Genomic DNA, 13602 nt, shown 5'->3' with positions numbered 1-13602 from the left:
AATTTAGGTACCTTTGTATTAGCAAGCCAACTATACCAACATTCTACGCTTTGCCAAAGGTGCACAAGCGAATGACACCCATACCCGGTAGACCAATCGTCTCGGGTACAGGTTGCCTCACCCAAGGCATAAGCGAATATATTGACAAACTTTTACGTCCACTTGTCACCTCTTTACCCTCCTACCTACGTGACACAAAAGATGTGATCACCAGACTACAGGAGATTACGGTACCAAAAAACACCTACCTGGCAAGCCTGGACGTGGAGGCTCTCTACAGTAATATACAACATCCGCTAGGATTAAAAGCAGTCAACTTTTTTCTTAGCACCAAAGCCATACAGTACAAAAAACACAACACTTTTCTGGTTTCACTACTGCAGTTTCTCCTTACACACAATTACTTCCTCTTTGGCGGTGCCTTTTACCATCAGGTGAAGGGCACCGCCATGGGGACCATATGTGCACCAACATAAGCTAATATTTTTTTAGGGTGGTGGGAATCCGTCATAGTCTTTTCAGACGACCTAACAGAATACACCAAACACATTATTTTTTGGGGAAGGTATATCGATGATATACTGATTCTATGGGAAGGTGATCAAGACACTTTTAAAAAATTCGTTTCTTGCCTCAACAACAACGAAATAGGCATGCACTTCACCTCAGAAATTCACAATAAACACATCTGCTTTCTAGATTTAAATATCATGATTGATGAAGAGGGACGGATACAAACGTCTATCCATAGAAAAGAAACCTCCACAAACAATCTGCTCAGCTGGCAAAGCTTGCACCCAATACCCCTTAAAAGGGGCATTCCAGTCGGGCAGTATCTCCGAGCTAGGAGGAACTGCTCGACTGAAGCAGACTTCCAAAAAGAATGCCAGGACCTTTACAATCGATTTGTGATGAGAGGATACCCTAAAAAGACCCTACATAGGGCCTACCATAGAGCAAAAGCATCGAATAGGGAGGACCTTCTTAAAACCCACGACAAATCAGACAGACAGGGACCAATAAGATGCATAGAAACCTTTGACGGGTATACACCTCAGGTCCTTGAAGTACTTCAAAAATACTGGCCCCTGCTGATGGCAGATGAGGATGTACGCACGGCCGTTACAGCACATCCGTCAATAACATACCGTAGGGGAAAAAATATCAAGGATTTACTTATACATAGCCACTATACCGAAAAAAGAACGATCCACCCTACATGGCTGCCATCCCGTACTCTAGGCTCGTACCCATGCGGGACATGTTCATTTTGTAAATATATGCCAAGAATGAGAGAATTCTCGGATTCTGACAACAATCGCTCGTATCAAATCAGACACTACATTAATTGTAGGACATCTGGTGTCATTTACATGGCACAATGCCCATGCCCAAAATTATACGTAGGCAAGACTGTACAGGAACTGAGGAAGAGGCTGTCCTCACATCTGAGTACAGTCAGAACAAATAAGGACACATCTCTGTCCAAACATATGAGATCTGTACATAAGGGAGACCTCGAAAAACTACGCTTCTGGGGCAGCGATTGTCTACGGACAGGCATTAGACGTGGAGATCTGGACCGCAGACTCCTGCAAACAGAAGCCAAATGGATCTACAAGCTGGGGACCCTGAGCCCTAAGGGATTAAATGAAGGTTTTAACTATGCGGCTTTTCTGCAATTTTCTCCTTGCTTCCGTTAGTCACACAATGCTTGACCTATCCTGACTTATCATGACCTAACAATCAGAAGATTGAATCAGCACATTAATAATAAGTAAAATATTACTGCTAGGACCTGACCAAAATTCAGGCACTCCTTTCTATATCAGTCGTCTATACCTTTTACTTGTATATTTTTTGCCAATACATGTATGGAGGCCAATAAACATACTATATTCACTGCGCTGTCCCTAGCTCTGAGACGGGTCAGTGACTACCTAGCTATAAAAATCCGTCCCCTGTGACAAAAGCACACACATCTCGTTCTGAGCCCTAAGTTTCTGGGTGTAATAAATGAGTCAGTTAACTCACCATGATCTGGTTCCCCCCCTATATACCATTAGCGGAGACTTAAAAGAATATATAGTCCCACAGTGAATACGTACCATGTGAGACATCGACTAAGTTCAAAGATAGATGCACTCAACTTACCTGTTGATCGCGACTTTACATGGCCCGTCTTCTAAGTCCCCGGGCACGCGCAGAAAGTCGCTTGCGATTCCGCATGGAATGCACAAAGTCCTTGGACATGCGCAGTGAACCCATCGGACTGGCCGAATCTATACTAAGTCTCCAGAAATGCGCCGTAGGATATCCTATGAATAGACGCCTATGGCCGTAAGCTCACGGACATGCGTGAATAATTATGCAAATTATACCACGTCACAGCCCGAAGGGGATTGGTAACCAGAACCAAGCCTCCCTGTCACCGATTGGACATCGGTTGCAGCCTCAACCATGACGTATACTTTGAAAGCTTATAAAGAGTAGACTGACATGAAGTGCCGCATTATAGCCCGGTACCCCTGAGGACGCCACGTTTTTGTGGCGAAACATGTTGGGGGGCTACTGTGTGAATGTTTTTAGAATCATCAGTTCCTCCAGGCAGCTAAAAATTTTTTGTATAAATGTGTGTTTGTAGTGAGTGCTCAGATAATAGGGCAAGCATATAGGAATCCTCCCTTCCCCTCTCCCCTCCTCCCCTTAGCACGCTTAGTCCGTATGTTAGAGTATACATGCACTCAACTAGACCTTGCATGGTGCGATCTCTAAAGGGGAAGAGGCTTTGCGGGATAGGGTGCACACACCTATAGAGCACCAACTCAGCTCCGTGGTCACATTGGAGAGCCATAACGGAGCAGCATGATTGCTACACAATTACTGTGGGGCACTTCTACTGTTATACATGCCCTCGAGTACACTGCCTTTAGCAAGAACTGCTTGAGAAATTTTAAACATTTTTCTCGTTTTTTGGTTGGTCCACTTTTAAGTACAGAATTAAAAGTTAAGTTTTATTGACCAATGGGTACAAATGTCCTAATGGACAAATTATCTGCTATGTGAATCGACTTTTTCAAGTACCCAGTCAACCATTGATCAGTGTGCATAAACCCCATTCACTCTTGTTTCTGACTCAGCATAGCAATACCCTGGGAGCATAGTTTGTTTTTCACAATAGTAAAAAAAAAATTTCAAGTGAACAAACAAGTGAAAAAACTGCAGCAATGTTATCATGATATAAAACAGAAACAACTTAAAACTGGTATATAAAAAGTGCTGGTAGAAGAGATAAGGAAGTATCAAAAGCAAAGAAAATGACAAGTCAACTCCACAAACAAGACTGGGGGAGAGGGCTCTATATCCGATTTTCATCTTCAAGGATGCATACTTCCAGAAGAACATGCAAATATTAAATAAAAGGCACAAACAGAAAAGAGAATAAGAAAAACACAGCGGTCAATGGTCAAAACTAGGAAAATTTTTACAAAGCTTAATGAGTCATCCGTAGTAGAAACCGAGATCAATGAGACCACGATTTTACATATTTTTACATTACTGTTAGTGTTTGCATGTCTAACTTGGAGGACAAAACACTCTTATTTAAAAAAACAAAAACAAAAAACAATAAGAACTGTTTTCATAACAGATTAACACTCTGTTCCTTTCAAGGCCTGAGATATCAGTAACTTTACATTGGAAATCTCCATGTTGTCCATGGAACATGTCATGTATAATCATAGACCACACCATATAAGCAGCAGTGGCTGTGGTATTCTGCCTGGAGAAAGGCTTCTGCAATAGAAAAGTAGGTTCCTTGCCCATGAGATTCAGAACAGAAACCTGATGAAGGGGCCCAGTACTACAACACCCTGCAAGGGTGCCATGAGTCTATTCCCCACCAGTTCTCGGATTCCGATAGGACACATGGAGGTGCACCTAACCAAACAGGCAATTCATCTAATTTATTAAATTGATTTGTCCTTTAGGAGGAACAGCATTTTTACTATAAGTACAATATTGTTGTTACCTTGGATCTAACATCAAACCTGGAAGAAAAATGAGGGACAAAGAGAAATAGGTAGGGGCAACAAAATGAGATATAAGGAAATAGAAATCAATGGGGAAGTGACATCATAGAGAAATTGGAGTAACAGTAACAGGGGTGCAGAGAAAGGGAGGTATGAAAATAAGTGGGGGACAACGTGCATCATAGAGAATTTGAGGACAAATGGATAAGAGGAAGAAAACCTAAAAGATATTGCTCATACATAGAAAAATCTAAATTAAGATCTAAAAATCTATATAATTGTAGGTGAATTAGAAGTAACGGGTAACTAACACAAAATGAGTAAAGTATGATGACTAAGAATCCAGAAGATAGAAGACAATTTGGTTGAAGATATATGATAGGAAAGAACTGTAGTAATGTAGGTATTTTGTGGACTAAGAAATAAAAGACGTTGAGGTGATGAGCAGAATGTGCATTTCACAAAGAAGGAAAGGCCAAGGGATAGATGTATAATAATAGTACTATGAATGGGGGTGGGGGTTCTAGAAGATGAACAAGAATTTTTAAAGGAGCTGTGGTAGCTGTAGAAAAAGAAGAAACCCAAGACTGAAGTCTTCAGAGAAAATAAAAGTTCTAGATGTATAAGACATGAGGAACTATTGCATTTGTGGAACAAGTAGACATTACAGGTGTAGCAATAGAATGACGAGAAGGCCATAGCCTTAGAAGAGGAATACAAAGAAGATTGTATGGTTGTAGGCAAATCAGAGAGAATGGACAACTAACACACACATGGGTGAAATAGGACCAAGAATCCAGAAGTTATAAGAATGCATGTAAAGAGGAAAAAGAATGTAGTAAAAGTGTGAAACCAGGAGAGCACATAGTGGAGAAATAACATATAAACTGAATGCCCAGGATATTATAATTAGGTGAAATGCAATAAAAAAGCAATAAAACAAGTATGAAAATAATTCCACAGGTTGAGAAGCATTTAAAGGGGTATTCCCATGAAGAAAAGTTTCTTATATGTACACAGGATAACAAAATAATACACTCTATAATTCACTGTTATTAGCAAAAAAATACAGCATTTCACAGATATATTTCCAACCTGTCTTTATCAGTCCTGGTGTACAAAATTTCAGTTGCCCCCAGACACAACCCTGTAACTTCTGACTTAGGGATGGGTGGCAGCCATTTTGCATTCTTGTGCGGCTCTGTGCTGCTGAGATTATGTCTCTCTTTCTGTCTTACATCGTGAGGAAAGAGAAGCTGCAAGCTAAAGACTACAAGCAGATAAGTAATCTAGCAGGAAGGGGGAGGCAGGCAAATATCTGTGAGAACAGAGATGTAGCAGGACTGACAGTGTAATAGGAATCTCATCATCTCTGATCTGTCTGCTCTCTCTTTCTATGTATCAGTGTGTTAGTACAATGTCAGAAGCCAGAACATTGTCACCCCACAGAACCAGATGGATAATTAATAATGTGGCTACTTTGAGAGTCCCCGCCCACAACTTGGGATTTTGCACTGACCAGCCTAGGGAGTAATAGGAGCTAAATCAGCAATAAAACTGAGTAACATTGTAACGTAAGGGGATAAAATGATCTTTATTGTGTAAACATCCCTAGGAGATTGAGATTTGAGAATTTTCTTTCGTGGGAAAACCCCTTTAAAGGAAGCATTTTTATGGTAAAGGTGTGTGAATGACAAATCTAGATCTGCTATATCTATATCAATTGATATTACTCACTAAAATCTTAGAAGCATACCTTGAGTAGAGGAAATGTCTACAGCAAGTTCCCATCCACGTCTTTGGAATGACACCAAGATCCACATTAGTCTGCGTATTCTAATGCTGCACATAGACAACCCCCATCCACTAGGTTCTAAGCCACTATCGTTAGATTCAAGACATCTCCAGTAATTTAAGGTATCATTCTCAGAAGAACCATAACAACTCCCACATCATTTCATGGCAGCTCTCGCAGTCGCACTAACTAATCTAATAAACCATGTCGCTGTGCCCCGAATAAAGGAACTATAATTGTTTTTATGCCTTGGTGTCACATCCTTTCAAAACCCTTGCATTCAGAAATCCTGCAGCTTCATCACAGACTTTGATCTACTTTGAAAAAAAGAAGATTCTACTCTGGAATTTTGTGGGAAAAAAAGAAACAAAAAACCTGACATGTAAAAACATTTGTCAATGTAATTGGGAACACCAAGATACAGCAGAGGAACGGGAAGAAATGAACACAGACAAACAAAAGACGGACCTATGTCTCACTAAGGAACAACCAATCATTTATTTTCCACCAAAATGCCTTTAGGCAAAAAAATAAAAATACCGTTACCGGACATTAATACTTAGCATCTTATAAGGATGCTTTAAAAAATAGTTCCATATCAAACTTTTATACATTTTAAGCATTTTCATTTCTTCTTTAAATTATCTTAGAAAAAAAGAATAGAATATCATAAGGGTGTATTTTCAGGGAAAACAAAGAGAAGCTGAATTAACACCTACTGTACGGAAAGATTTCAGACATTGAATTTTTAACTCTTTGTTTCATTGCAGCCAATTGGCAAAGTCAAAAAGTTCTATTTTTGCTCATTAATGTAATAATGATAATCTAAGCACATTGTCAGCACACAGGAATCATGAAGTGTCTACTTAGATAGTCCCCACACACTGGGATTTTACACTGACCATCACTGAATTATAGTAGCTAAAACAGCAATAAAACTGAGTAAAATTGTAATGTAAGGGGGTTGAAAATTATCCTTATTGTGTAAACATCAGTAGGGGATTAAAATGTGAGCATTTTCTTTCATGGGCAAACCCCTTTAAGTAGTTTTGGTTGTCATTTGTATTAAAGAGGACCTGTCACCCATAAATCGGGCACTAGGAGCTGCTTACCAAAGTAAGCAGCTCATAGTGCTTAAAAAAACGCTGCAGTGTTAGAAGGATAGCGTTACCAGTGGAGTACAATGTAATCGTCGGCCCGCTCGCAACGCTTTTACATTGTACTTCGCCGAAGTGTTAGACAGCGTTACCGCGGCGTTTGTTTAAGCACTAGGAGCTGCTTACTTTAGTAAGCAGCTCCTAGTGCCTGATTTATGGGTGACAGGTCCTCTTTAACTTCTCCAAGTTAATTAAAAAAAAAATCCTTTACTGGAATCAATAATCCACTACTATTTTTCCATATCAACCAAATATAATATTTGGGAATCGAAAAAATTAGGATGAAGTTTTACACAACCTTGAGAAGAAGAAATGAGGAACTTTTATAGCGATTTTTTCCTGAAAATCAGAATGAATGAATGAATGAATGAATGAATAAGCAAGCAAGATGAATAAAGCAGGAAAAAGAACTCCCTCCTGACCCTGATCTGGCTACTTTTATAACAACTTCTTCCTTACTAGAAAGTGAAGATAAGACTGGACTACAAACTTCTGTACACAAGGAATCAAGTACTCAACAAACAAGATAGCTCCATAAAATCCTATGCAGGTGTAAAATGATTGCAGGAATAAACAGTCTTAAAATTAAGAGTCTTAAAACATCCAGCACGCCTTAGAATTAATAAAAAGTATACTAAAACTGTAATATCCGGTCATAATTACACAACATTAATTTACAGAATAATAATAAATGATGACGCAAACATAAATGCACAACTTGGATTCAAGTCAATGTGTTGCAAATTACCAGGGTGTTTGGTAGAAGTTCCTGGTATAAGCCCTCATGGCCAAGGCCCTACAATAAACCGTACAGCGCCCACTGCAGGAGAAATGCTGAATTACATGTTCATGAAGCACCATAGCATGAGCTCTCCACTTTGGTTCATGTAGAAACACAATGGGGGTTGAGGGCACGCATAACGTGCAAAACTTCCACATAGGCCAATTGGTTCATTTTGAATTGACCCTTGGAGTAAAAATTTGCGCAATTTTAAAAGGTAACAAATTTGTCTAAGAAAGAGTTGGGGAATAAGTCACACCTTTTACAAAAGTAAATGGTGCAGCAATCGACACTGGTGGCAAAAAAAAAAACAAAAAAAAAAAAAACACAATCTAAGTAGGCAAACGTCATGTAAACCATTAAAAATTCTACAAAAGCTGCCAAATTTCTTATGCAATTCACAATTCCACCTACTGTCAAATTAGATTGATTTGGATGAGGTTAGGGGTCTGGTAGAGAGTAAGAGCTTTAAAATAAACTTTTATTAAACATTTTGTTAAAAAAAATGTTTTGATTACTTATTTTGTATACAAATAATGCCCGCTTGACATAGTTTGCTATTGTCAAGTGATTAGCAATTGAGTAGATAAGAAGGAATGGGAAATGCAGACAGGGTTTCCCATGATTCTACTAACTCCTACTGTGTGGTGTACAGTGTGTAGTGGCTGTATGTTGTAAGAGGGTATTGTTATTGGCAGAGCTGCAGCAGTACAGCACAGTGTGTCTGTGCTGCCGTAACACCAGGCAAAATGCGATCTGCCGGCAAAGCTGCGTGAGCTGAGACCCTCAGATCCGTGTACATTAGGGAACATTTCAGCTGAGGTGCCGTCTAACAAGTAATTGATTGCTGTCCTGTCCCATTGCAACTTGTCATCCCCAAACTACTCTACATTACTGAATGAGTCCCCACGCTTGTTTCGTGTTTCGTCAGGTCACCCTGGCTTCTTTTAGGGCAATAGACTCATTTTGTCATATTAGTTGTCAAAGTGTCTAAAAACTGTCAAAAAAAATGAGGCACAACACTGTTTTTGGTGCAAATTACAGTAAAATTCTGTCATAAATAGATTGATATTCACCTCACTATCTCTTCTTGCTGAATCCCTAGGGAAACCTAGTAGTAGGGGTTCAATTCCTCTACATCTACACCATAGGCGAGATGAAGGCTCGGTATGTCGGGGGGGAAAAAAAAAAAAAAGAGCACTGGCTGGATTTCTCCTTGTTATACAAGGGACTCCTTGTACAATATTTCACTGCTGGACAGAACTATCATCTAGATTACAGTGGGGAAGAATGGACTCCTTGCATCATATATCATTATGTTTCACAGAACAAGTGGCGTCCTCCTTAGACTAGACTGTCAATGGGAAGAGTAAAGTTATTAGACACTTTATCAGGTTCCTTTATCTCTCAGCTGTCAGTGGAGAACAGGACTAGAAGGAATACAGTCAGAGAAACAAGAAGGACAAAGGAACATATGTTTAAAAAAATTATATAACAAAGTTTACTATTATTATTTTTACAATTGATGTATAAAGTTTTGTTGAAATTTTAGTTATGCTTTGATCTGAAAGACAGATTCCTTAAAAGAACATTTCCCAATGGATTTTCCCAACTGAACAATCCCTTTAAAAGAGACAGATATTCTGGTAACAGCTCAGTTTAATGTGGTTTCACCACAGCAGAAAGCAGCAGGTTACAGACCATTGGTGTAAGCCATCTATTTAACATATTGGACATCTATAATGTGATTATGTCCCTAGTAACAGCAGGCCATGTCAGAAATGTAGCGACACCACTCAGCTGCTTAACTGGCTGGAACCATAAAACATTTATATGATAAATCTGGTCATAGACAAATTGATTTTTTCCCCCCAGCCTAATATAGCGTTTACTGAATGTTTCAAGGTAAAAATCAATCCTGTCCTGTCCCTTTGAGTTTCTAAAATAACAACAGACACATCATCTTGTCAACGGAATGTGTTTGTCGGTGCTTTCGATAGAATAACGTTGGGAGGGCGTATGATGTATCACCCACATAGGTAGAGTCTATAATTTACCCGCAACGCTCACGAACATGATCTATGCAGCCATGACTTCTCCATCATCCTCCAAGGTTCAACAGGAGGAGCCAGACAATCCTCTCTAATAGTTATAGATGATCCCTTTGGGAGCAGGATTTACTCTGGAACATTTGTTTGTTTAGATGATTTTATATCATATTATTCAGAGAAAGTTGAGTCCCATCTAACCAATGTTGACACCATAATATCTGCTATCCAGATCTACTTACTGGCCAAATCAGAAGAAGAGTAAAGAAATCAGGCAATACCTTTTTGAGCCTAACTGAGTATACGTATTTGATGGTAAGCTTTGGAGAATACTCGTTCTCTTCGTCAGACATTGGGGTTCATTTACTGAACGCCGCACTTTCGACAGGTTTCCTGAATATTTCCGTTTTGCGGCGAATTGCCTTGGGATTTTGGCGCATCGGCGCCGGCTTGCACGCAACAGAAATCGGGGGGCGTGCCGTCGGACAAACCGCGGAATTTAAAAAAAGGTTTTGTGTCGCAAGAGCAAACATTCACATGCACCGGGAAGAAAAAGGTGAAGTTCGGCGGACCTCGGCCCAACAGCGAGACAGGAAGGAACTCGGACGCATGATCTTAGTGAATCACGCCGGACCCGAATCCACGTCGGACAACGCACCGCGGGATCACGACGGGACCAGGTATGTAAATCTGCCCCATTATGTTATAGGCCAAATCAGAGCAGATCTAGGAATCAGTCCTCTAAGAAAGTTCGATGGCAACCTCCATGCAGGCTTCAATGGCACCTATCAATTGATACCCTGCTTTCCCAAAACTAGATATAAAAAGTACACTTGGAGGACATATATTTACTGCAAATGTACATAATCTTTCAATAAATTTTAAAACTGTAGAAAAACACAGCAGCTTTCTTTCCTTTGCATCGCCACAACTCTCTATGAGTTGTATCCAGTATTGTAGCTCAATTTCATTGCACAACCTGTGGATATGTGCAGGGGAAAACAGTCACATATTTTTCTCTTCTGGAACAACCACTTTAAGATAATAAGTAATAATGGCTTATGGAGAAACACATTGCTAAACTTTAAGAGAAAGGTTCCCCGAGAGATCCGCTGCTTTTCCCAGTGTGCCAGTACCAAAAAAAAAAAATAAAAGTTGATGGCCCACATTTATTAAAGCCTTAGTGCCAGCTTTCTGTCAGACTTTAGACTAGAAACAACGTGAACACTGTGTGCACATGTATTTAAGAAGTGTCCGCGAAGACCGCCACAAAATTATGCACATTCCGCTGCAGGGTCAGATCATGCGCCACATTTATTACTGCGACTGGGCAGAATGGTGTAGCATGCTGTATGTTAAAGGTGCACCAACAAAAGTTGGTGCACAGTTCCCAAAGCAGGGCAGGGGGACGCCAGATTACTGGAGACCGCTCATGACTTTTCTTGAATCTAGCGCACTCCACAGGCAAACTGCACAAAGTACTGACTGCACTAGTTTAGATAAATGTTACCCAATATCTTTATAGGACCGGTAAGTGACCAGAGGACAGTTTTGCAGTGTAGCAATGTGTGGCTCACCTAGGAAGATGTCAGGAATGAGGTCACTACGGCTGGTCAGTCGCTAAAAATGGAAGATGAGTCAATGGCTGCTGCAGCACCTCATGCACGGTGTCAATCAATATTCTTCTCACAGGACATTTGCCAGCCACCAATTTCCATGTCCATAAAGTACCATGCATGTGCCATCTATACATATATAGCTCCTTACAACGTTCAACCTGTGCCATACACAGCCTCTCCAAATCACGTCAACCACTCCCACTCCATTATGCTGTAATCGTTACTATAACATGATATCCAGATCTCACAGTGACACGAGTGTCCCCAACAGGACACGTTTGCTGCTGCAGCACCTCTGTGACCATTTTGGACAGCAACGCCAAAAACCCAGGATTCATAAAAATCAATAAAAGGTAGAACATCCCAGACAGACCAAGATTTTATAATGTTATAAAACGGCTGACAGACATGGCCGGCAAGAGGTTCTGCAGCAGTGATATATTATATACACACACATACAGGGGGTGCTGGTACACAAGTGCGCCAATATCTGGCATGTACACCTGTGCCTAATTCTACTAGCATCAAAGTCTAACTCATACTTACATCTAACCTTCCAGCTGCTGCGGCACCTCTTCCAGGCCACCAATCCCCCAATGCAGGAATTCACCAGGTGCAGCACCACACTGTACATCTCACCTGTCCATCATCCAGAGAAAGGATGGAGACTGCTGGAATATCCAAGGACTTCAGAAAGTTGGACTATGACTAATGGCCATGCCCAACAAGAGGTTCTGCAGCAGTCAACAAGTCACCCTTTGTGGACTACTCCAAACACATTCACACAGGTCTCCCTCTGCCTGGCACATGGACAGAAGACCACCTGGCACCCCGGCTGCCAAGCAATGCCACACACCCGCCTACAGCCATGGCAGCGCCATACGCCCGCCACCCTGGGCTCATCCTGACTTTACCAGGTTGTTTCACCCTCTAGACCCCCCATTAGTGCCATAGGTGCCCTCCCCTCCCGAGGCCTGCACATGGAAAGTGCCCCGAGCCCCCTCCCCTGGCGCAGCGGCACCCTCCACCCTCTGTGAGCGACCCCTGCACGTAGCAGCGGAGCAGAAGGCATAGCATACCTCGTACAGGTCCCCAGAAGCCATGCCGGGACCGGGGCGGGCTGTGTGTGTGCGGCAGCAGGATGACAGGGACTCCGGGTGTCAGTGTGCGCAGAATCACACAGCAGCGGCGGCTGCCAGAACCAGCGCTGGAGCAGAGCGGAGCGGAGCAGCCCCAGCTCCTGCCCTGCTCACTCAACGAGGACGCCCACCAGAGGGCGCTCTTGCAGCGGGGCTAACGTGGGAGGTGTCTGTGACATGACAGCTGGGGGCTGTCCGCCGGCAGCAGCAGCATCCTGATTGGGGGCGGGGAGCGGGAGGGAGGCAGTGCTTGTCCTCCTCACACTGGTCCGGTACATAAGACGACACGGCAGACCTGTGAGGGGAGCTGGCACCTGTGCCCCAGTGCAATGCCAGCCACTCCAGCTGCCATAGCAGTCACTAGCATGTACTCTCCAGCCTCTGGGAGTCCTTCAGTCGTCCTACTGCTCCAAACTGAGCACTAATATACTCAGTGACGAGCAATATGGCTGTCATTACAGCACATCTTGGAGTTGTCACCCCTGCTGGGTCCCAAATGTAAACTACGATGTTCAAAGAATATTCACAGTGCCCAACCTCATGATGCCAGCCACTGTGCCCAATAATGATAACAGCCACTGTGCCCAACAATAATGCCAACCACTGTGCCCAACAATAATAACAGCCAAAGAGCCCTTATAATAATGCCAACCACTGTGCCCGATGATAACAGTCACTGTACCCAACCTCCTCACTGTGCACAATAATAACAACAACAGCCATAGTGTCCCCAGAATGATGCCAACCATTGTACCCAATAAAAACAGTCACTGTACTCAACTTCAAAATGCCAGCCACGTTGCCCAATAATTATAACAGCCATAGTGCCCCCATAATGATCCTAACCACTGTGCCCAATAATAACAGTCACAGTGCTCAACCTCATGATGCCAGCCACTGTGCCCATCAATAATGCCAGCTACTGTGCCCAATAATGATAAAAGCCACTGTGCCCACAATAATAACAGCCATAGAACCCCTGTAATGATGCCAACCTCTGTGCTCAGTGATATCAGTCACTGTGCCCAACAA

At 42.0% G+C, this 13602-nt stretch overlaps 1 protein-coding gene across 2 annotated transcripts in view; it reads right to left on the bottom strand.

The window, feature by feature from the left end:
- The window catches only part of CDYL2 (chromodomain Y like 2), a 61459-nt gene extending 48738 nt beyond the window's left edge, over positions 1-12721 (bottom strand). The window contains exon 1 of one of the 2 annotated variants that reach the window (XM_072117532.1): positions 12511-12721. In XM_072117532.1, the coding sequence (XP_071973633.1) occupies positions 12511-12534 (24 nt within the window). In that variant the 5' untranslated portion in view covers positions 12535-12721. Of the gene's footprint in view, positions 1-11389; positions 11711-12510 lie in introns of those variants that run through there. The other variant, XM_072117533.1, reaches the window with a different exon arrangement.
- Between the last annotated feature and the right edge of the window lie 881 nt (positions 12722-13602).

The sequence above is a fragment of the Engystomops pustulosus genome, chromosome 7, assembly GCF_040894005.1.
Source record: "Engystomops pustulosus chromosome 7, aEngPut4.maternal, whole genome shotgun sequence".
NCBI lineage: Eukaryota > Metazoa > Chordata > Amphibia > Anura > Leptodactylidae > Engystomops > Engystomops pustulosus.
Note: the sequence above shows the minus strand (reverse complement) of the source record. Positions and strands in the feature narration are given on the sequence as shown.